Source organism: Mytilus edulis, chromosome 4, assembly GCF_963676685.1.
Source record: "Mytilus edulis chromosome 4, xbMytEdul2.2, whole genome shotgun sequence".
NCBI classification, from domain to species: Eukaryota; Metazoa; Mollusca; class Bivalvia; order Mytilida; family Mytilidae; genus Mytilus; species Mytilus edulis.
The window spans coordinates 28,990,998-29,015,790 of record NC_092347.1 but is presented as its reverse complement, the minus strand read 5'-3'; the positions used below and the strand labels follow the sequence as shown (position 1 = coordinate 29,015,790).

Genomic DNA, 24,793 nt, shown 5'->3' with positions numbered 1-24,793 from the left:
CTCTGAAGAATATGCAATAATCGAACATTGATAATTTAGCCGACAATGAATTCAGTACATTTTTCCAACAAGTAAAGATCAATGAAAACATTTAATATGATTTGAAAACATGGTCAATTCAATTAACGTAGGGTAGGATCTTGTAGTTTCGTAGACATTAATAATTCAACATTTTCGATTTGCACTTTTCTTTATTTCATATACTAACATAACGTGTATATATTTTGTGATGCATCTGATGTATAAATCGAAAAGGATGATAGACAGTAGTTTTATCAAGAAGTTATGGAGATTGTTTCCGAATAAAATTCCTTAATAACATCACAGTGGATAAGAGACTAATGAGCCTCGTCAGCAAGCAACTGACATTCCCTACCTGTTACGCTGACAGAAAAGCCCCCATTTTGAAAGCACCGTTTTTAATGTTGTGTTATGTATCTGACAAGCAAATGTCTTGGAATTATTCTGTAGTACATATGCCGACCAAAAATAGGGGAGAGGTTAATGTGTCAGATTCTAGTCTGAGATTACAATTTGAACTATAGAAAGTAATATATAAAGATATGTAGGAGAAATAATCTATATAAATAAATTATCCCAATATAAGAACTGTGTTTTGTGATATAATTCCTGAGATGATATAGCAGTTTCATTGGTTTCCCCTTTCTCTTTGTTCAAAGAACAACTTGATCATCTGGACCCTTTTTTTAATATAAATTGGAGCCTTGTTCAAGAACAGTTAAAAGAACATATGCTTCATTTTTGTTTTCTTTTTATGACCAACATCAACATCATGGTAAATTTTAAATAAAACAGGCTGTATACTTTCTATCAAATATGCCAGTTATCCAGAAATACCCCAACAAGGTCTGTATTATATTCATTTTTCAACTTACAAAATATGTCAAAGGTTTAAGCATCCCCAACTTAACCATGTGACTTGGATTTTTGATTTGTCAATATTAAGCAAACTGTTGATATTTTCCAAAACATGATAATAGTTCGGTTTTTGTCAAGCCTTCGACTTTAATCGAAAAAGTGAGACATACATGATCTTCACCACTTCGTAAAGAATATATATATTTGTACGTACTGTGTATCGATGGTGCAATCAACACATAACCTGGTGTATCATTATTTACAAAAGAAACGTTTTTTTTTTAACTCTGAATTGTTACGGTTTAGTCAAATTATTCTTATTTTGTAAAAGTAGTAAATAGGTGGAGGGTGTCTTTTTTCCTTTCAAATAATGATGTATTTACTAATTGTAGTTGGGTTAGGTTAAAGAAATAACGGAAAAAAAATCGGTACTTTGTTTATTTTTTGAGAGACGGTCACTGAGACAGTCACATATGTCCACTTAAAGCCACTTGCTTACAGTCCATCCGATATTTTTATCAATGCATAAAGGGGATAATCATTTAAACAAGATCAATTGTGAAACGTAAGTGTATTGATATATTCTGAGCATTCAGATGTCATTGTACAATATAATGTGTGGTTAGTAGAGAGAACTACCCTATTAGTGTACTCCTAAAGCACAGTAGGTAGATTGGTGGTTTGGTTGGTAGATAGGTGGTTTGGTTAGTAGATTGGTGGTTTGGTTGGTAGATAGGTGGTTTGGTTGATAAATTTCTGGTTTGCTTGGTGAATTGGTGTTTTGGTTGGTAGATTAATTGGTGGTTTGGTTGGTAGATTGGTGGTTTGGTTGGTAGATTGGTGTTTTGGTTGGTAGATTGTAGTTTGGTTGATAGATTGGTGGTAAGGTATGCCATTGGTTCCGGGATCAGGTTTCACTCACCGTGTGGTGCAACTGTAGTTTTTAAAGGAAATCCTATTCTACTGATAAAGGTCTAAATGTAGGTTAACAGAATCCAAAAAACTAGACTAGAGAATAATGGGGTGCAAAAGTATAAAGAATAAGTGTGTAAAATAAACAAAAAAACTAAGGTTATAAATTACTGATTAGAAAAATTAATGACAAACGGAATAACCTTATAATTTACAGATATTTATTAAGCTTAAAAGAGAATTTTGCAGAAGAAGTGATAATTTCGTTAAAAAAAAAGAAAAATGTCCCAAAAAATTAAAGAATACAGAAACAAATGTGTCTCCCTCGCCTCCACATCCACCCTCACTGATCCACTACAATTTGATACATCTTGACAAAGCCAATTCATTAGCATAATCGTTAACATGAAATTATATCAAACATTTTTATTAAAACAACTTGTAAAAAATGTTTTGAAAGATTTGTCGTAGCTGTAAAATTAACTGGAAATATTTTGCGCCGTTACTTTTTACAATAGCTCCTGGAATTTTGCCCAGCCTTCTTCAAGAGTGTCAGCAAATCCAAGATATTTTTCACAATACGTAGTAAGCCCATCGGCACGTTCTTTTATAAAATAACTAGCTAATTCCAGTCTTCTTTTCTTCATTCGTTCACGATCGTTCAAATCTGTTCTTTTCTCTCTTTTCTCATGTACAGAATCTTGTTCTGGTGTTGTTAGATCTTCCTTAACAATGGCTTGTGGTATAACTTCCCAAGCAGCATCGCCATCAATATGATGATCAAATGTACTAGTATCGTTATGTAAATCCACCCGGAATAAACCAGCTGAATCTGGTAATGGAAAATTAGCTGTGTTAGGATCACCACTTGGTATCGAAGGATGTTGAGGAATATTGCCACAACATTTTTCATATAACTGAAAAAATCTAGCTAGTAACTCTAAATACTGAATTTGATACACAGTTATATCTTCGTCCTGTTTTAACTCATTTTCAATCCCTTTAGCATCTTTAAAGATATCTTCTGTGTATTCTTTATCACTGTATTCATTCAGTCTCCCAACTTTACTTCCTTGATCATGTCCAGCCGGTTGACTTTCCTGTCCTAGAGGAATAGAATCCGTCGTTCTAGGCTCCTCCTGATTGTAATTCAGATCATGTTTCAAAACTTGCCTATTTGGAGACTTTATTCTTGTTTCTGTAACTGAACTTTGCCCACATCCCATAATTTAAATATATCTGAAATAAAACTTGACCTCTATAATAGACAGTGACTCAAATGTTTAAATTGAAAATAAATCTTTAAAAAAAATACAATATATATCACTGACTGCAGTCATTTTACATATAGCGAGCCTTTTACATATTTTATATGACATATACGGTACATGTTAAAATTTGCTGTCCCTTCTAGCTCACCTGGCCCTATGGTTTGTCATCAATTGACGCCATTGGTTGTCGTCTGTCGACGTCGTAAACGTTTAGAAAAAATATTTTCCCATGAATCATTTAGTCCAAAATCAGAAAAATAGTTAAACTTTTTTATGTCAACCTTTTATAGCCGATTATACGGTGCGAGTTTTTCTCATTGTTGAAGGCCGTACGGTTGCCTATAATTGCTAACATTCATTTCATCTGAACTTTGCTGGATAGTTGTCTCATTGGAAATTAAACCACATCTCCTTGTTTTTATATAGCAAAAAATGATAAGCGTTACCGTAACAAGATATAATTAATTAAGACAGGTGAGCGATTATAACTCTTATGAGCCTTTTGTTGCTTATTTTGTTTTAGACTAGAATTCTATCAAAATGTGATATGGAATGTTTACTTCTCAGCCAGTATACTAGCCTGGTTTCATAAAATATGTGCAATAGCAATGAAAAAATTGATAACAGGTCTATAAATGTATAGAATACATGAATGTAAAACCTGACGAAAATTAGTTTAGTGCTTAATGATGAGTATATTAAAGGGATCAACTGACTCGTTGTTGCTTACCAAATTCAAAAAAATTTGAACTTGAAGCTTGACGACGGTACGCTTTTTTGTCCGTTTCACTCTGCAAATCGAAACATATTTTTTTCTACTGAAAAACGTAATCCGGTGACCCAATATATTTTTATATAAAAATTCAAAATTGTCGTTTCTAAAGCAATTCCATATTTGTACTAAAATATTTTGACAGGTTTTTAAAAAAGGACCTTTTAGTGACAAAAAAAATAAAAATTTCGCCGGTTGTCGACGCACATTCTATTTTTTCATACATCTGTTCACAATTTTTTAATTGAACATATCACTGACATATCCCTGGTATCATTTGGGCTTGAATATCCCCCCCCCCCCCCCCTAATGTGGATATTCAGAATAGCTTCAACGAGTTCTTATATAAATGCAAACCAAATTTCTTGAGAATCAAAAAAACTGCCCAATAATGGTTACTTCACCTTAAATTACATCTAAATATCTTAAATGTCTTTTAATACTTGCATGTTCAAGTTTATAAGAGATCCATCTACATTCAACTCGTCTTTTTGCAATACAGAACGTTCTAATAGTTAACTTATTGACATGTTTTAGCAGTATGCAAGAGTTAACAAAGAATTTAAAAAACATTTCGCAAGTATTGATATAATTAAATGACCAAGACCAATAATGTGTTATGAAATTTTTTAATGTTAAGACTTATTATGACGAGTTGCTACAACAAACCAGAAATCGAGTGTAATTCTGGGTAGACAAAGGTTAAAAAATGGAAACAGTCATATATATTTGCAATCTGTCTCTAAAATTTTAAAGTAAAATTTAATGAAATTTTATTTCAGGTAATTAGGACGTCAGCTATTTTAAGGTTGGATTTTTTTTTTACAAGGGTCGATTGAGGAAGTATAATTACCTGAATACACAAGGAGCAATATGACTGTAGGAAGCTAGTTAAAGAGAACAGCTAAATTATTTGGTAGAGTCAACTTTGCCTGAGGGAGTTAGAGCCTTTGTTTCTTCTATTTAAGACAAGTATGTTGTAAATCATGACTTTGTATAAATTCAGTGCGTCCGACGCGCTTTTGTGTAATAACGTTTACCAGGAACGATCAACTTCATAAAAAAGCATGATTGAAATAACAAAGAGGGGAATACAAATGCTTGCATATATAAGTAAATAATATAGAAGTATTAGATTTTCGATATTGCAAATTTTTGAATGCTTGATCTCAAAAAGAAATTTCAAAGTTTTGTCCAGATCTAATATCTTTTTAAAATGCATCACGTAGGTTTTCTTTTCCTTTTTAATTGGTTCTTGTAAGTGATATATTAATTTTATAGATACAAACAGATTATAACGTTTATGATATATATTATAGAGTTTGACGTTTCCAAGCGCAAAAATCCAAGCAGAATAGTTCATTACGTCATTATTGTCCAATGAAAAATAAGTTGGGAAAAGTACGGGGAAAATGATGATAATACTATTATAGTTGGTGAAACTATTGACTGGCAAATAGTCTGTTGAATAAAATAGCACAACTATTTCATTATTTTCTATATAGAACTAGAGGCTCTAAAAAGAGCCTGTGTCGCTCACCTTGGTCTATGTGCATATTAAACAAAGGACACAGATGGATTCATGACAAGATTGTGTTTTGGTGATGGTTAGTGATGTGTTTGTAGATCTTACTTTACTGAAAATTCTTGTTGCTTGCAATTATCTCTATCTATAAAGAACTTGGCCCAGTAGTAACAGTGGAAAATATTTTGTAAAAATTTACAAAATTAATAAAAATCATTAAAAATTGACTTTAAAGGGCAATGCTTTGGTTTCAAAGATATGAGCCAAAAACTGCACTTTACCCTATGTACTATTTTTAGCCATGTCGGCCATCTTGGTTCGCGGGCGGGGTCATCGGACACAATTTTTAAATTAGATACTATAATGATGATTGTGGACAAGTTTGGTTAAATATGTCTCAGTAGCTTCAGAGGAGAAGATTTTACAAAAATTTACAAAAAACTGTAAAAAAATTACTATAAAGGGCAATAACTCCGTAAGGGGTCAAGTAATTGACCATTTTGGTCATGTTGACTTATTTGTAGATCTACCTTTGCTGAACATTATTGCTGTTTACAGTTAATCACTATCTATAATAATATTCAAAATAATGACCAAAAACTGCAAAATTTTCGTAAAATTACCAATTCAGGTACAGCAACCTAACAGCATGTTGTTCGATTTATCTGAAAATTTCAGGGCAGATAGATCTTGTCCTGATAAACAATTTTACCCCTGTCAGGTTTGCACTAAATGCCTTTGTTTCAGAGATATAAGCCAAAATCTACATTTACCCCCTATGTTCTATTTTTAGCCATGGTAGCCATCTTGGTTGGTTGGCCGGGTCACCCGACACATTTTCAAACTAGATACCCCAGTGATGATTGTGGCCAAGTTTGCTTAAATTTTGCCCAGTAGTTTCAGAGGAGAAGATTTTTGTAAAAGTCAACGACGACGGACGACGGACGCCAAGTGATGAGAAAAGCTAAAAATCATACTAAGGTGTAAAAATTTATTGTATTTCGGTGGATGATCGAAAGCAAAATAAAATGTTGAACGTAAAGATTTAGTCGGTTCTAGTAGCTCCTATTTATAGCTGTCCAAAGTATGTATTTGGTTTTGGATTTTCATATATTTTGACTTTGAACTTCACTCAAGGGACATTAACTATTTTTACATGAGGGGGGGGGGGGGGTCTTGCATGGTGAATAAATTACGAATTACTATTTTCTTTTCATATTTCATAATATGGACAGTTATACGAGATCACAGACGCACGTATTTCAACTACAATTAATCAGTAAACTTATTCAGATGAAGGAAGTTTGTATTTCAACCCAAACGAATGAGTAAACAAACTTTGTCGATTGAGATCGTACGCAACATCATCATTACAGCTTCCTGGCAATATAACACACTAATCAGTCTAATGGATTACAATATGTGTGATTCATAATACACATGTCTGGATGACATTTCTTTATTACTCAGAACGGACATCAAAGCGTGAACAATTTGCCTATCGTTCTAAGTAATGTAGTAAGTATACATATTTACATTTTAACTGTCCATATACTATTAGTGACATATTAGTTACATGATGGTCATTGGTGTGTTAGTGACCTAATACGATATACAGATAAAGGTAAATTTAGGTTCAGTCAAAACTTTTGGAAATTATTATTCAGCTTTACAGTTTTGTTTTGTTTTCAGGATGAGAACTAGTCCAAATAATATTTGACGACTTACTTCGAAGTAATTAAGGCGTCAAAGAAAAAAATTATAGCCTTTCAAGACGTCATAATTATAAGGACTAGATGAGAACCTATTATCAATTGAAATCCCCGTTTGTCATTACTAAAATTCTGACCTCCATGGCGGATCCAGCCATTTTAAAAAGAGGGGGTTCCCATCCCAGGACAAAAAAAGGGGGGGGGGTTTCCAACCACATGTCCCCATTTAAATGCATTGATCGTCAAAAAAAGAGTGGTTCCAACCCCCGGAACACGCACCCCCCCCCCCCCACCCCCCCCCCCCCCCCTGGATCCGCCACTGGCAGCGGCTTATGACTTTTGTACCAATTTTGAAATTCCAAATATCAATGTTTTCATTTGCGCCAAAGCCAAGTTTTCATTGCACTAATTATCAATTTTTCATTGCGCCAATTATTACAACATGATTAATTTTTCATTACGCCAATTATTTATTTTTCATTGCGCCAATTATTATAATTAATTTTTTCATTGCGCCAATTGAATTTGAACAGGTAAGATCTTTTTACACTATAAATAAAAACAAACAACGACCCTGAATCGATTAACTCGCACTACCACCGAATATTTTCAATTTTATTGATGGCATACCGTAAGAAAATCAATATATAAGGGCATATCCAGACATTTTCAAAAGATTCATTGATAGACCAACCCCCGGAATCCCTCTTTCTGGTTCCGCCACTGAGATAACAACGTATGTAAAATTTATTGCTCTTGACATTTTAGAAGCCGGAAAAAAACATGATCATGTGAGTAAAAAAATAACTTCGTTAGTGAAATGTATCGGATGTATGGTAGAAAGGATATCACAAGGTTGCATTTCATCAGACATGTTACATACTCAGACTTGTGCTTTTGACGTTATTTGTTATAAAGTGTTGTTTTACTTGTCAATGCTTGTATTATATAGTTATAGAAACTTTTACAATAAACTCCCAATTCGAGCAAGGGCACGACTGAAGGGGAACAGATTTTGTTATTATGTATATATTTCATAATTTGTGTTCACCTGAGTTGAAATTGGCGTAATTATGACGCCTGGCAATTGCTTTTTCATTATATTTAAAAGTCGAAGATCAGAGGGCAATGAATTTAATAAACATTATCGAGTTTATTGAAATATTAAGGGTTTTTTCCTAATCAAATTACTCAGAACAGTTTACCTTCGTTGATATCTTACTGCATGTTAAACACATGCATGGCTTTAAGTGTCATATACGCGATAGTTTACAAAAATCTCAAGCAGGTTGTAGCAAACAAGAAACCTATTATGCGATATATATACAGTTTTGATCCCGTATTTACATTTTGATAAAAATTTTCATATAGACTATAAAAAATATACCTTCATGAGCTACTTTTTGAGTAAAATGAGGTCGAAATTTTGTATATTTGCTCAAAATTCGGATTTGTGGCCGTATTTTCTCTTTCAAAAGAAAGACATAAGAAACGTCGCACGCTACTGGTGTTACTTTGGTAAAATCACGGACAAGACACATTCATCTTACTAATTTTTAAACATAAAAACTGATATTATAAAGTGTTGTATATCATTTTAAAGCTTTTAAACTCTTCTTTCAGATTATTGCAATTTTGTATATGTAACAGACCATTTTCATTAATTAAAACTCAATAAAACCTTTATTTTGCAATATGATTTCCTTGTCCCGCGTTACACTTTTAGTTTTGTGAAATTCTGAATACCGTAAAAAACATATAAATTTTATTACCAAACGATATAAAAGTTTGTCTAGAACAAACAATTCATAATGGGCGATGACGTAATGTCGATTTTTTTCTCTCGAAAATACGGAAATATAAAAAAAAGGGATCAAGATGATACAAATTATTTGTCCCATGCACGAAAGGTTGCCGTAATTTTTGTTAAATTGTCTCAAAAAAGGGAATTTCAGAGTAATCCCCATGTCGAAAGTAAATAATTTTTATACTAGTATTTTGTACAAAGATCACACTTTCGCCTCATGCAATAATCAGGATTTTTTAAAATAAATTCTTATTATTCGAGTTGAATAGCAATGTCCGACATTTTGTCCCCTTCAAACTAAATTAAACGTATGGTTACGTTTTCTGTTTTTTTCATGATGTTTATTTTATACAGTGCCATTCGCTACATAAAACAAATTATAATGGATAAAAGTACAAAAAATTAGCTCTATTTTGATATTAAATTCCCATAAATTAAATATAATATACGAGATATCAGATAAAACTAAAATGTCCGATACAATGTCCCCACATACGATTTTGACGTTATTTAATAAAATATACTTCTAACGTTCCGTCTAATTGTCATTATTGCGGTTTTCACAGACGATTTGGAATACGGCTATTTTATTTTGTTGCTTAATACGAAAACTTTAAAATTAATGTTTTATGTGGAAGCTCTACCGATTCATAAAGAAGGGGTTGGGAGAGATTTTCTCGCGGAACTGAAGTGTTTTCCGGACTATAATAGTCGGATCCGCTATAATACAAATTAATAGAAAAAAAAAACAGCAATAATAATTGTTCCCGCTAATTCCCTTGCATATATTTGTGCAGAACTAACATGCTAGATATGCCGTAGTCCTTTCGCCTTGACATTCTGGAGTGCAAAGATGAGTGCATTTGCAGTGCATAGTTTATCCATAAAAAAAGTAATCGATTGCCTTTATAATTAAAATGTATATTAAAACAAATGGTTTCAATTCAAGTTACTTTTTTATTTTTAATTTGTTAATAAAACTAAAGCTTAACATCTTTTATCTAAGAAAAACAATTAATCCTTTCTTAGGAAAAAAATCAATCCTTTAAAATTTATTGTAAAAAGCCATCTGAACAACATCCATTCCAACGTTTTTATTTTGGCTTACGTCTTTGAGTGTGTAACGTTAGGTGACACCAGTATCGTGCGACGTTTCTAACTTTTTTGTTTTGAAAGATAAACACAAATTGTTTTTTGTTGAATAATTTGTATTTTCTGTATTTTATAAGTATCCTAAAAATTTATACATTTTTTTATTCAGAAATAACTCATGAATGGAGAAAAAAAAACATCATTTTTTCCTGTATATTTATCAAATTAAAAAAATTTGCACTATTTACGTTTTCATGAAAATTGGCACACATAATCTTCTAACTTAAACAAACCAAATGGCATTTTAAAAAAGAGGGGTCCATGAACTCGTTTTCAAGTTAAATAAGTTTGAATGATAAAAATCAGTCGAAAACTGAATCTTTTCCCGATAAGTCATAGTTTGACGTCGCGAAAATAATAATTTACGTTAGCAACGTCATTACCTCCCCTGTAACTGTATCGTATGCCCTTAATAAACCGAATTAGCGGAGAATTTCAGAATTCATCTTGTCAACAGTGAAACATATACCATTTACGTGCGACGAATCTGGACACCGTTAGATTTACGTTGAATTTGAAAATGTAAACATGTGAAGGAACTTAAAAGAATAAGCCAAACTTGGACAGAAGTTTGTTTAGGATCATAAGATCATAGTTTTCAGAAGTAAATTTTGTAAAAATAAAATTCCATTTTTTCTGTATTTTATATATAAATGGACTTAATTTTTCTGCTGGGAAACATTAAATTCACTCTGTGGTTAAAGTTTTTAAAATTTGAATAACTTTCTTAAACTATACTGGATTTCTACCAAACTTGGACAGAAGCTTGTTTATGATCATAAGATAGTATCCAGAAGTAAAGTTTGCAAAAATAAAATTTCTTTTTTCTGTATTTTACTTATAAATGGACTAAGTTTTTCTGCGGGGAAACATTACATTCACTCTGTGGTTAAAGTTTTAAAAATTTTAATAACTTTCTCAAACTATCCTTGGTTTGCACCAAACTTGGACAAGCTTGTTTATGATCATAAGATAGTATCCAGAAGTAAATTTTGTAAAAATATAAATCCATTATTTCCGTATTTTACTTTTAAATGGACTTAGATTTTCTGTCAGGAAACAACACATTCATGCACGCTGTGGTTAAATTAAAAAAAAAATAATAACTTAATTTCTTATACTATTTTAAATTTGTACCAAACTTGGACAGAAACTTGTTTATGATCAAATACTAGTATCTAGAAGGAAATTTTGTTATTATTTTGTACCTGTGTATCTGTATTTTACTTATAAATGGACTTCCAGTTAACATTACATACAGTCTGCAGTTAAAGTTTTTAAAACATTTATTAGATTCATAAACTATCCTGGATTTTTACCAAACTTGGACAGAAGCTTCTTACAATCAAAAGATAGTATCAAGAGGAATATTTTTATTGATTTGTTTCCTCATTTTTGTTAAGCCTGCGATTTACAGCAAAAGTAGGCGGGACACTGGGTTCCGTGGAACCCTTACAAATTTTTCTAAACAATAATGCATATTTTCTTAATTTCAGATATCAATATGAATATAAATGACGTGCCGTCAGATATCATATTGGAAATTTTTACCTACCTACCTCAGCCTGTCTTAGTCGCCACCATTAGACTTGTTTGTCACAGATGGAACGAACTGTCGTCTGCTCCAGGTTTATGGCATCAACTTAATTTGTACCACTCTTCAATATTTCTATCGGCGTCTAAACACAAATTGGATGCTTTGCTGCAAAGAATAGGTCATCATGTTAAAGCACTTAAAACCAGAGTTCCGTGCGTTTATACAAAGTTTGGACCGAGGTTCTTTACAGATTTAAAATCTTTGCATATCAGAATGTATGATAATGATGACATTGAAAAGTTTGAAGATATTATCGACTGTTTTAAAGATCTGGAGACATTTAAACTTGACGTATCAACGTTTGAAAGATTAACTAGTATTATTTCAATTGTCAAGCGACTCACAAATCTTCGAAAGTTTCATTTGCGCCATTTCTTTTGCAATCATTCTTCAAATCTCAAATTGATGCCTCATGTTTTTCAAGTTTTATTTCAAAATACAAAATTACTAACCCATGTCACACTGAGTTGTGGAGATATTTATTTGGATTTAGCAATTCAAACCTTATCTGAGAAAAATCCTAATTTAGTGGAGTTAAATTTGAACAGATGCAGTGGACTTACTAGTACTGCGTTCACAAGATTACAATTTTCTAAACTGAGGTCACTTGTTCTCGATCGAACGCCTGTTGATGATCAGGCCTTAAAACTTGTAGCGGAAAATTCGCCTTTCTTAGAAACTCTTTCGATTTCTAAATGTAGGAATGTTACAGACAAAGGACTGTATTATATCGGTATGAAATGCAAACGGCTCCGAAAAATAACAATCAATATGTATTCATCGGGTCTTGATCAGTGTTGTCAAGTGACCAATTCAGGTCTTCTAAGCGTTGCCGAGGGATGCAGTGATTTGCGACAAATAATAGGAAACTACCACCCATATATTAATGGTGATATGTTTTCTAATATAAGCCAGTTGTGTTCGAATATACAAGTTCTAGAATTTGAAAAGATTAACAACGTGACAGACGTGGCTCTTGTTGCCATAGCAACACATTGTACATTATTACAATGTGTGAATTTCAGTGAATGTGACGGTGTTAGCGGTTCTGGTGTGAGCAGATTTCTTCTAAACTGTAAATGGCTGAAGCAAGCGAAGTTTAATTCATGCATGGATGTTGCTAACATTTCACTAGGTTCCACTATATGTCAAGAATATAACGACACACAAAGATCTGAACAATGTGGAAATAGTTTGACAAAATCCAACTCATATATACAAGTATTGCATTTTCGATATTGCAAATATTTGACTGCTAAATCTTTAATAGAAATTTCACAGTTTTGTCCAGATTTAAATGAGTTACGATTAGCCGGATGGACTGCTGCTTCTGATACAGACGATGCGTTGGTACAACTTTTAACTAACTGTCCCAACCTTCAGTTACTTTTATGTTCAGGTATTCAAGATACAGAGGAAACAAATTTCACATCCAGAACCATAGAAGCAATAGCCAACTATGGACACAATATAAAGCAGCTTCACTTTTCATTAAACTATTTTATCACAATCGATGACCTACAAAAGGTCTTGTCTATGTGCAGCAACCTTGAGCAAGTAACCTTCTATGTAAACGAAAACACTGCACTGTATTTCAGAGACATTGAGCTTCTTATTGCCAATTGTGATACGAAAAAGATTGGTCTCAATTCTTATAAACGTTTGATGACAACATGCTGTCAGATTTCTATTAAAAACTGACTATTTTTGTCTTTTCTACATGTATCTGACACGTCGCATATTCGTATTCGTCTGGGTCAACACAACTTTTCTATACATAAATCTGTGTACCATGATTTCCAGATAATTACAAGAACAAATTAATATCCCAAGGACAAATTGATGTGTCCCAACAACATGATTTTACATGGTGTTATACTCTTAAACTTGTATAATTATAAGGTCTGAGACGTTTTGGTGGTAAATACTCAATATAAATCTGGCATTTAAGGAAGCAACCATATAACTTCAAATTGGAAATCAGAATATTTTTTTGAAAAAAAACATACAACCCCACCACAACCCCCTTGAAGTTAAATGGTCGTTCACTTACCACTATGTTTCTTGGAATTAGAACTTGTTTCTTGTCATATTTTGCCGCCGATCGGCAGCCATATTTTTCATCGTTAAACTTTACTGCTTTTTCAAGTAATTTTCCTCACAGTTTTCAAATCAAAAATAGTATTTTCTACATCATATAAAAATAAATCAATATAAAAAAGAAGATTTGGTAAGACTGCCAATGAGACAAATCGCCACAAGAAACCAAATTGCACAGAAATTAACACTTACAGGTCGCCGTACGGCCTTCGACAATGAGCAAAGTCCATACCGCATAGTCAGCTATAAAAGGACCCGAAATGACGAATGCAAAATAATTTAAATGAATAAACTAAACGGTCTAATTTATGAATAAACAAAAAATGGTTGGGAGCCTGCTAACAATTAACCCCGCCACATTATGTATGATATGCCTGTCCCAAGTCAGGAGCCTGAAATTCAGTAGTCGTCGTTTGTTGGTGTTTCATATTTGTTTTTCGTTTATTATTTTATAATTCTTATATGATTTGCATATCAATAAATACTTGAATGGGATTGGTCAATTAGAATTTTTCTCTAAGTTTACACTTCGATAAACCATGTTTCCGAAACTACTTTTGTAATCTATTCGTGCGCGATACACAAGCTTGCAGTGATCCCGGGATTTTCAGCAAATTGAGATTAAAAAACAATTGCATAACAGTTGTGACTATTCTAGTGCATATATAACAAAAAAAGAAATAAATTTATTGCACTAAAGCTTCGAAAATGTACAAAAATTAAATTTAATAAAATTCCGCGAAATTTCATGAAGGATTTGGCGAATTTACGTCATGGCAAAACACGACGTCATACGAATGGAATTTTTCAAGGGAAAGATTATTTCGTTACGTGTACGCGTCAAATTCGGATTAAATTTAATTAAAATGAAGTTTTTGAGGTAGGTGCTTTTTCATTTAAGATTCCGTTGTATTTATCGGACATTTATGGTTTTTAGAAAGTCAAGATGGCGGCGTACTCCTTAGTTACGACTTGCCATTGTGCTTTTGATCAGTGGTAAATATATATAGTAGCCATCAACAAAAAAATGTTTGGCTGAAGAATTATAAGGATTAAACACATTTTTTCTAGAGGTTATTGATGTGTAAACCGGGGCGATTGACTCACAAACTGAATAAAAGTCCTTCGACTTTTATTCAGTTTGTGAGTCAATCGCCCCGGTTTACACAGTCCTTCGACTTTTATTCAGTTTGTGAGTCAATCGCCCCGGTTTACACATCAATAACCTCTAGAAAAAATGTGTTTAATCCTATAGAAGAATAAGAAGTTCAAAACGTTATGAACAATAACCGCGCGTAACGTCGCACAATGTTATCCCGACATCTCAGAGGGGAATGAGGCCCCTCATGGGGGGGTCCTAGTAATCACATAATCACCATTTTTTTGCCAATATAATCACATAATCATTAAATATTTGCTTATCTTTAGTAATCAAATAATCATAAACTAAAAATACAGTCCTAGGTAATCAAATAATCATGAAATATTTGGCTTAATAATCAAATAATCATTAAAAAAACGGCCAAGTAATCACATAATCAAAAACCCCATGAGGGCCCTCGGGAATATGACCCTCAGAATTAAATATTATACAGATATTTCCCGTGCCTGAGGGAAATATGAAGATTTGTTCACCCAAGAAAAATCATATTTCACGAAGGCATCGCCCGAGGAAATATGACTTTTCGAGGTTGAACAAATCTTCATATATCACGAAGCCAAGGGAAATGAATGTTTTATTCCACTGCCATACATTTTTTTTACTTTAAATTTACATAATTGTTTTCTTATCCGTTTGGTTTTATAACTAAACTTAACATATACAATGATAATCAGTACCAATTTAAAGTTATTAAATAAATTGTTCTTTTTTTCAATTTGTTTTTAGATTTGAAATAATTTTTAAAACAAACCCTATCAAAATATTTTATTTAAACATTAACCGTGTGTAACGACGCACAAGGCAATCCAACGTTCAGAGGGGAATATGATACTCAGAGGGGAATATGAAGATGTGTTCAAATTGAATGATACGTGGGATAGTCTCACCAACCAAATATGGGGGCCTCAAATATTGTTTAAACTGTCAATATGTATAAACAGTGGAATAACATATTTCATAACAGTAATGCCAAGTCAATACGTCAAAATAAAGAAAATTGTATATGGGAAACATGTCACCAAAAAAAAAACCCAATGAGAAACAAGAAAAACTAAAGTCATATGAAACCTCAAATTAAAAAAAATAATGCATATGATTTTATAACTTAATGGATAGTTTTCATTATTTTATATAAAACTAATGTACATATACTTTTTTCTGAAGAAAACTCTTTCAATTGTCCACATTCAGAAGAAGTTTACTTTATTTTGGTTGCTTGCTTCCAGGAAGCAATTCGCAGACATATTTTCCGTATATGCAAGTGACCTCGTAAAAATCCGGTGATTGCAATACAGATGAATCTGTCAATAAAATAAACAAGTATCTGATTGAATTTGTGAAACACGTGTTCAATATCCATGCGTTTTAAACGACCGCAAAAATTAAAAAATGTTTGGTCGTATATTGGTATGACGTTGGCGTCGTCGTCGTCCTCGTCCGAAGACATTTGGTTTTCGCACTATAACTTTAGTATAAGTAAATAGAAATCTATGAAATTTAAACACAAGGTTTATGACTACAAAAGGAAGGTTGGGATTGATTTTGGGAGTTTTGTTCCCAACAGTTTAGGAATTAGGGACCAAAAAGGGCCCAAAAAGGCATTTTTCTTGATTTTCGCACAATAACTTTAGAATAATCAAATAGAAATCTATGAAATTTAAACACAAGGTTTATGACCACAAAAGAAAGGTTGGGATTGATTTTTGGAGTTTTGGTCCCAACAGTTTAGGAATTAGGGGGCCAAAAAAAGGGCCCAAATAAGCATTTTTCTTGGTTTTTGCAAAATAACTTTAGTATTAGTAAATAGAAATCTATGAAATTTACACACAAGGTTTATGACCACAAAAGAAAGGTTGGGATTGATTTTGGCAGTTTTGCTCCCAACAGTTTAGGAATTAGGGGCCAAAAGGGTTCAAAATTAAACTTTGTTTGATTTCATCTAAAAATGAACTATTGGGGTTCTTTGATATACCAAATCTAACCGTTTATTTAGATTCTTAATTTTTGGTCCCGTTTTCAAATTGGTCTACATTAAGATCCAAAGGGTCCAAATTTAAACTTAATTTGATTTTAACAAAAAATGAACTGTTGGGGTTCTTTGATATGCTGAATCTAAACATGTACATATATTTTTGATTATGGGCCCAGTTTTCAAAATGGTCCAAATCGGGGTCAAAAATTCCACTTTTGTTTAATTTCAACAAAAATTGAATATTCGGGGTTCTTCAATATGCTGAATCTTGCCATGTATTTAGATTTTTATACTTTTGCGGTCGTATATTGGTATGACGTTGACAAGTTTTGGTCCTAACAGTTTAAGAATTAGGGGCAAACAAAGGGTCCAATAAGCATTTTTCTTGGATTTTCGCACAAAAATTCTTAGTATGTATAAGTAAATAGAAATCTATGAAATTTAAACACAAGGTTTATGACCTGACCACAAAAGGAAGGTTGGGATTGATTTTGGGAGTTTTGGTTCCAACAGTTTAGGAATTAGGGGCCAAAAGGGGCCAAAATTAAACTTTGTTTGATATTAACAAAAATTGAAATCTAGGCGTTCTTTGATATGCTGAATCTAAACATGTACTTAGTTTTTTTTTATTATGGGCCCAGTTTTCAAGTTGGTCAAAATTGGGGTCCCAATTAAACTTTGTTTGATTTCAACAAAAATTGAATATATGGGGTTCTTCGATATGCTGAATCTAACCATGTATTTAGATTTATGATATTTGGGCACGGTTATCAAATTAGTCCACAGTGAGGTCTAAAGGGTCAAAAAATGAACTTTATTTGATTTCATCAAAAATTGAATTCTTGGGGTTCTTTATATGCTGAATCTAACCATGTATTTAGATTTTGGATATTGGAATACCACTATAAGTTATATGGTTCGCTACTGACCCCATACGGATCCATATAGAGGGTTAGTAAAATTCATAGGGGGTGAGGCCGGAGGCCGAATCCCCTATGGATTTTACTCACCCTCTATGGTCCGTAGGGGTCAGTAGTTAACTGTATAACGAATTTATCGCACGCTGGACTATTTCTGCTGCGTTATGTTGAAAAATGAACAATGAAACACAACATCAATAGATGACGTCACCATTTACGCGTCATGAACCCCCTATGAAATCTACTAACCCCATATGGTCTCATAGGGGGTCACCACGTGACGGCGTTAAACCAATCACAACGTGATATTTTACCCGCGGTGCGATGAAAAGGGATGGTCAGAATTGTCTTTGGGAGTTATGGCTCAAACCGTTAAGGAATAAGGTGTAAAAAAGGTGGGAAAAGGGTTTCCAGGTTAATGGACAATTACTTAAGTACAAAACATAAATTAAAAGCAGTGTAAGGTTGGTAATTGAAACTCATTTGAATATCTCACCTAAACTGCTTTTAAATTATGTATATTGGAAATTTGCCAAAAACTTTATGATTAATAAATTCCATTGGAAATTTGCCAATAACTTTAGTTTAATGAACTTCATTGGAAATTTGCCAATATAAAATGTTGATGATGGAGCTTTTTTGTTTATCTAACCTAAACTGCTTTTAAATTATGTATATTGGAAATTTGCCTATAACTTTAGTTTAATAAACTTCATTGGAAATTTGCCAATATAAAATGTTGCTGATAAAACTTTTTTGTTTATTTTTAGCCATGATTATTATTCTTTGAAAATTGGAGTTATCTTTCTTTGTCCAGAATAGTAGTTGAATCAACTTAAATCAATGCTATGTACAATATACAATGCAATATTCACTTTTACTACCAACTGATAAATTAAAACAATCTTTGCCATTCAGTGATTACAAGCACTTTGATTACCATTCTAGGGTTATGTGTCTTTACAAGTGGAAAAATTGAAGATTTTTTTCGTTTCTGTTCTCTTAACTTAAGTTTGTCTCAACTAAATTTAATGAAATGTTTATATAATTCTTAGTACCTCTAAACTCAGTTCAAGTTCAATTTTTGGCAGCTTCACTTTTACAGTTCTTGAGTTATGTCCCTTTTAAACGTTATATGCTATATGCTATTTTAAGTTTTTAAGTTTAAGTTCTTAGACCACATTCATTCTGTGTCAGAAACCTATGTTGTGTCAACTATTTAATCACAATCCAAATTCAGAGCTGTATCAAGCTTGCATGTTGTGTCCATACTTGCCCCAACTGTTCAGGGTTCGACCTCTGCGGTCGTATAAAGCTACGCCCTGCGGAGCATCTGGTTGTTGATTATTTACTATAAGGTGACAATCGGTAAACTTCGGCTTCAAAACACGGCAATTAATAAACTGCCATATTTGTTAAATCATAACAGACAGAGAGAAATAAAATTGACGCTTATACGATATCTTAACGTAAAAAATGATGAAATCTTGCACAGAAGACTAAGTTTATGATATATACATGCATTGGTTCAAGAATTAGAATTTTCACCAGCCACTCGTTTTATATGACTTTAAACCATATGTAAGATCGATCAGTATACATCCAATAGATTTAGTTTCAAGACGTCATTAATGGTCTGAGAGGGGGGAAAAAGAGGGGAGAAAGATACAAGAGGGAAGTCCAATTTATTTATGATAACTATGTTCATAGAAACTTTAGTATGAATATAATATTTCTTTCTTCACTTTGCTTGAAGAATTTAGGTTTTATTCTTTTTTTTTCTTCAGTTAAAACGAAATATCCAATAGGAATATGAATATCATGCCATATTTCACAGTTTATCGAAAAAATGAAATAACAAAAAAAAAACCAACTCCGAGGTTATTTAAAACGGAAAGTCCCTTTGACATGACAAAATCAAAAGCTCAAAAACATCAAAGGAATGGATAATAATTGTCATATTCCAGACTTGCATGGTACAGGCATTTTCTGTGTAGAAAATGGTGGTGAATCTGGTTTTAAAGCTAGCTTAACCTCCCACTTGTACGATAGTCGCATACAAATTCTATTATATTGACAACAATGTATGAACTCTGAAATAAACAGACATAATAGGTATTAATGTCAAAATTATGGGTACAGCAGTCAACATTGTGTTATAATCTTAATCACGACACTAACAAAAAGACAAAGCACATTAGAAAAATAATTTCAACAACAGCATGCTTTATGTCTGTATATGGTGATGGTGGATATTTTGGTCCTCCATATTCTAACTGGATCATTTATTACTGGTATTTTTGTATGTTTGTTGTATATCATTTATAAGTCACATATGTCCTTAATTTTGGTTATTATAGTAGAATTCGGGCTGCCTGTTATTTTTTGTTTTTGCTTTATACAACTTGCTAAGATTTTCCAAGATATGTCTGTTTGACCCAGACTTGGTAAAAATAGTATAATGGAGTTCTGTTATAAATTTGTATTCTTCTTTCCCTGCATTTGGTGCAAAACATTGATTCCTTCTTTCTTATATTTGTTTACTTTTTGAATTTTCACATAATTTGTAAGAAAAGAGCTGTACATATAGTTGATGAGTTAAATAACCTATAAAGAATACTGGTTTGTTTGTGAAATACACTTGGTGGCAATGTCCAAATTAAAGTGGATCCTTTGGCAAATAATGTATTCTTTTGCTTATTTAGACTGTATATTTAGTGTTTATTATGATTAATAAGGCTTATTTTTGTTGTTTTCCGGCAGCAATTTCATCTGATCATATACATGTATATAGATGGCACTCAAAAAAAAAAATCCAGAACTTGTCAATATTTAAAAAAATTAATTGTGTGGTTATTAACATTACTAAGGTCAGAGACATATAATACATATGCCTCTGCTAAAGTGCACCAATGTGCCAAATTTGACTGAACTCATTTAATTTGGTAGAGACTGACATTCGGGCGGTTTTGCATGGTTTTCAGTCTGGCAGATTCATTTGGCTCTTAAAAGTAAATACACAAACTGGATAATTTAAAGCCGAGTTGTTGCTTGACTTGATATGATAAAGTATTTTAAAACAGGATTAACTGAGTAACGTAGCCATAGCTAATAGGTCCAATAAAATAATGATATAATATAATTTTAAATCATCAGTCCATTTATATGTTTTGGAAACTGTTTGATTTAAAATATAAAAAAAATCCCTAAATACTTGTCTGCTTGAAAAAGTGTGTACGCGTTATGACCTGCAATTTTATTCGCCAATGCAAGTCTTAACCTGCATTTTAATTTTCATAGGTGGACAGGTGTGCACACTATATATAAGTTCGTACTTTGAAAACAAAAAGAAGAAGCTACTTTGAAATCACATCCATCCACTACGCCCTCGGTCAATATCATCTGAACAGTTTCATATATAATAATATAAAGCATTTATCTGGTCAAAAGTCCATGATTGATAAATATATTTAAACAAATGAATTATGTTTTTTTTTTTAAAGTTACATCTTCATATATTTTTATAATCTTTTATATTGGTACTGCGGTGCTCCTAAATATAGGATGACAAGCATATAAATGAACCAAAACATATCGTTTCACTCCCCACTACCAATATAATCCAACTGCGAAAATAGTTTGTTTACATTTATTTGTATCCTGTTTTAATAAAAACTCACACACCTATAGAGTAAAGTAGGAGAAAAAGTTAGTACACATTGAGTCTCCAGTAACAACAGTGGGATTTCAGACTAGAATGAAGTTTATTTGTGCAGTAAGTTTGTTTATAATTATTTATTGGATTCCCCTGGAGGCTCTTCTTCCGGTAAGGAGTTGATTGATTTACTTACTTACCGACCGTGCAAGGGCTGTATAGCCAGTCAAGGTCGTTAAAAACTTCCATTTGTTGTTGGCTTGTTTAGTGGTTCAGACGAGGTTTTACCGATGCTATCCTCGTCTGACGTCGACCCACTAGTAAACAAGCCCCTGTGATGTTGACCTGAATTTAGAAATGCTCAATATTAACTTAAAACCTAAATTTAAACAGGCATTCAAATGATTTAAAAATGGTATTAAAGCACACATATGGGCGTTTTTCAATAAAAACGTATTTTCTTGTCCCAGCCACTTTAAAAAAAAATGTGTTTGATCTTTGCAAGTAATTTTTTGTGCAGTCAGTACATTGAATTAGATTTAACATTTTAAAGCAGAGAAACAGTTTTTTTTTTAGAGGTATTGATAAGATATTGACTCCTGAATGGTCCAAAACAACCAAAATGGCATGTCCCTAGACCGCCTATTCATGAATTCTAGTCAAATCGGCACCTGGTTAAATCGGCACTTGGTCAAATCGGCACACAGTATAGTCAAATCGGCACCTAGTCAAATTGGCACCTGGTTAAATCGGCACCCATGTTAAATTTGTTTAATATATGATGTGTACAAAATATAACTTTGTACAATTTATAATTTGTACAGGGTTTTTGTACAAGTTATAAGTTTTTTGACACACATTTTCTTACACCAGGTGAATGAGGTGATACAAGTTTATCTTTAAAAATGTTCTAGTTCAATCTTTAAATTCAAATTTATATACTTTAACCTAAGATTTCGTGCTATTATCCTTGTCCTCACAATGGAAATGAGGATACCTGAATAGTTTACATTCGAATTTTAATTTCTCCTGATACCACATATATCCATAAAAAGTCTTTTTGTGGTCTAATCATGTTTGTGTATTAATTCTCGCTATTAGATTATATCATATAGTTGTGAAAATATGACAGAAATATGCGAAAAGCTGGTGTTACATTGTGTTTTCACTATGTACTTGATTTAAGTTATTTATTAATTGAAAAGAAAATTTATCAAAACCATGAAAACATCAGTCACATAATGTCATGAATGTTGAGAAAACTTTAAATGATCAACTTTTGTATTTTTACAGCTTGATGCTTTTTAACAAAATAAATCATGATCGAATTTATACATTTTTAGAAATATCTATATATATTTGGGACTATTATGCTAGTATACTTAAATTACTAACTTAGCATAATAGTCCCAATCCCATATATTATATCAAATATTATTGGATGCCGAATTGACTTTAAATAGGTGCCGATTTGACTAGATGCCGATTTAACCAGGTGCCGATTTGACTTTTTCTATGGGTGCCGATTTGACCAGGTGCCGATTTGACTTGTACCCCCTATTCAACATTCATACTCTAAAATATCGTAAAAAAATTAAGAAATAAATGTTTTTTTACTTTACATAAGTTCTTTAATAATTCAAAAGTATGTTCAGAGCCAACATATTTTAATAAACAGCTTTCAATACAGTTTTTTTAATTTCAGAAGGTGTGTATCTCACAAAATGTCCACTACGAAACGTAGTCATTAAAATTTGCCAATAAACAGTTTTAAAAAATCAATGTAATTTTTGTTTGCAAGAGATATAAACATTAGGGTCTTACAAAAGAAGTGATGCTTTTATAACGGCAATTAAATTGTTGGTAAGAAAAATTGAGCACATCAAATGGACAAGAGTGATACCGTATTTTTGATAATGTCCACTACGAAACGGGTCAAATCTCCTTCAGTATCTGGTTTTAAAATTATGAAAAAAATATCAGTTTACAGCTTGATAAATGCTTTGATGAATATTACAATCAGTCTTGTTACTATTGCAATATAGGGATTGTGGGGAAAAAATAAAACATGTGAATACGTCCCTTACGAAACGGTCCCCTACGAAACAAGAATGGGAGAAAAACGTTTCGTAGTGGACACTATCACTACCATGCAGTCTTTTTTTAATCTTTTTTCAATTATATTCGTGCAAAACAAATAACAAGGGTTAGTTTCATGTAATTTTTATTATGTTTTTATTAACATATAAAAGGGTTGATGTCAACTACGAAACTTTTTGTCCACTACGAAACGGTTTTGTCCACTACGAAACGCATCAAAATGTCCACTACGTAACATGAGTTGAACCTTCATATGTGAAGTACTGTCTAATCTTTATCGATAATTATAGTATAACTAATCGCCGTATTTGAATATCAAAAATAAGACAACGCGTGACCGAACGACGCATGGATTAAACGAGTGCGCGGCGTTCGGTCACAAGTTGTCTTATTTTTTATGGCTTTTTTTATGAAATTAATGTAGAAAATGTAAGGAACTATATCTTTTTCCTACTCATTGACAATTTGTTTTGATCCGACGTTATCGACGTCTTGACAACGCCTATTGTTGTATGACGTCAGAGAGTGAAATAACCACGTTTATTTCACATGTGAAATTATCGGTTTTATCTAACTGGGAAATCAATGTAATTCATTGCAACCAATGTAATAAAAATGGTTTTCCAAGTCAGAAAAAAATTATATTTTTTCTAGTATTTAAAGTAAACAAACTGGAATGTCTATAGGAAACATTTAAAATTGCAAAAAATATGTGTGTTTAGAAGAAGTTTCGTAGGGGACAAAAGTCCCCTACGAAACAGTACACAAATTAAGAAAATAACATCATTTTAAAGAATATTTAAGATTGCACTTTTTGTTTACAAACAGGTCTATTATAGAGGTATTCAAAATAACTCTTGAAATTAAATTTTAGACAAGTTGATTTTCCATTTTGTTTAGGTCTGAAATTTACGCTTTTATTGAAAAACGCCCATATATCAATTCAACCAATGCAGTAGGGTAACGTCTACAGTTTTCGATCACTTAATGGTAAATTCGATTGTGACGTCAGAGAAAAAACAATGGTCATCTTCACGTTACAAGTGAACATCTTTCATTTTTCTTTACATATTGGCCATTACTTTTGTTGAAGACACAATACTTAATTTTTGATAATTGCATTAGTAATGACTATTTTGACGTTGTTAAATATTTGGGTATTTTCGACCATGTTCGGGTATTTTCGACCACGGTCGGACATTTTCAACCACTTTATAATATATCCTTCTGTCATATCACTGATAACATTATTATATT

The 24,793-nt window shown here is 32.3% G+C and overlaps 3 protein-coding genes across 9 annotated transcripts in view; 2 read left to right on the top strand and 1 right to left on the bottom strand.

Moving 5' to 3' along the window:
- Nucleotides 1–1,990: 1,990 nt before the first annotated feature.
- On the bottom strand, nt 1,991–11,724 carry LOC139519356 (uncharacterized). 3 transcript variants are annotated; one of them, XM_071311359.1, is made up of 2 exons: nt 11,590–11,724; nt 1,991–3,030 (listed from the first exon to the last, which is right to left on the bottom strand). In XM_071311359.1, the coding sequence occupies exon 2, from the start codon at nt 3,015–3,017 to the stop codon at nt 2,301–2,303; it is 717 nt and encodes a 238-aa protein (XP_071167460.1). In that variant the 5' UTR covers nt 3,018–3,030; nt 11,590–11,724; the 3' UTR covers nt 1,991–2,300. The 3 variants fall into 3 exon arrangements, with proteins under 3 accessions (XP_071167460.1, XP_071167459.1, XP_071167462.1); XM_071311358.1 differs by lacking the exon at nt 11,590–11,724 and adding an exon at nt 4,282–4,415; XM_071311361.1 differs by lacking the exon at nt 11,590–11,724 and adding an exon at nt 4,278–4,364.
- LOC139519355 (F-box/LRR-repeat protein 7-like) lies at nt 4,661–13,335 on the top strand. Of its 2 annotated transcripts, none has more exons than XM_071311356.1 (2): nt 4,661–6,877; nt 11,527–13,335. In XM_071311356.1, exon 2 carries the CDS (start codon nt 11,535–11,537, stop codon nt 13,326–13,328), a length of 1,794 nt encoding a protein of 597 aa, XP_071167457.1. In that variant the 5' UTR covers nt 4,661–6,877; nt 11,527–11,534; the 3' UTR covers nt 13,329–13,335. The 2 variants fall into 2 exon arrangements, with proteins under 2 accessions (XP_071167457.1, XP_071167458.1); XM_071311357.1 differs by lacking the exon at nt 4,661–6,877 and adding an exon at nt 7,845–7,862.
- An 8,042-nt stretch (nt 13,336–21,377) lies between these two features.
- Nucleotides 21,378–24,793, top strand: part of LOC139519351 (uncharacterized) — a 28,442-nt gene continuing 25,026 nt past the window's right edge. For 3 of the 4 annotated variants that reach the window (XM_071311353.1, XM_071311352.1, XM_071311351.1), the window contains exon 1: nt 21,395–21,556. The gene's annotated coding sequence lies outside the window, so the exon portion shown is untranslated. Of the gene's footprint in view, nt 21,557–24,793 lie in introns of all 4 variants that reach the window. The other variant, XM_071311350.1, reaches the window with a different exon arrangement.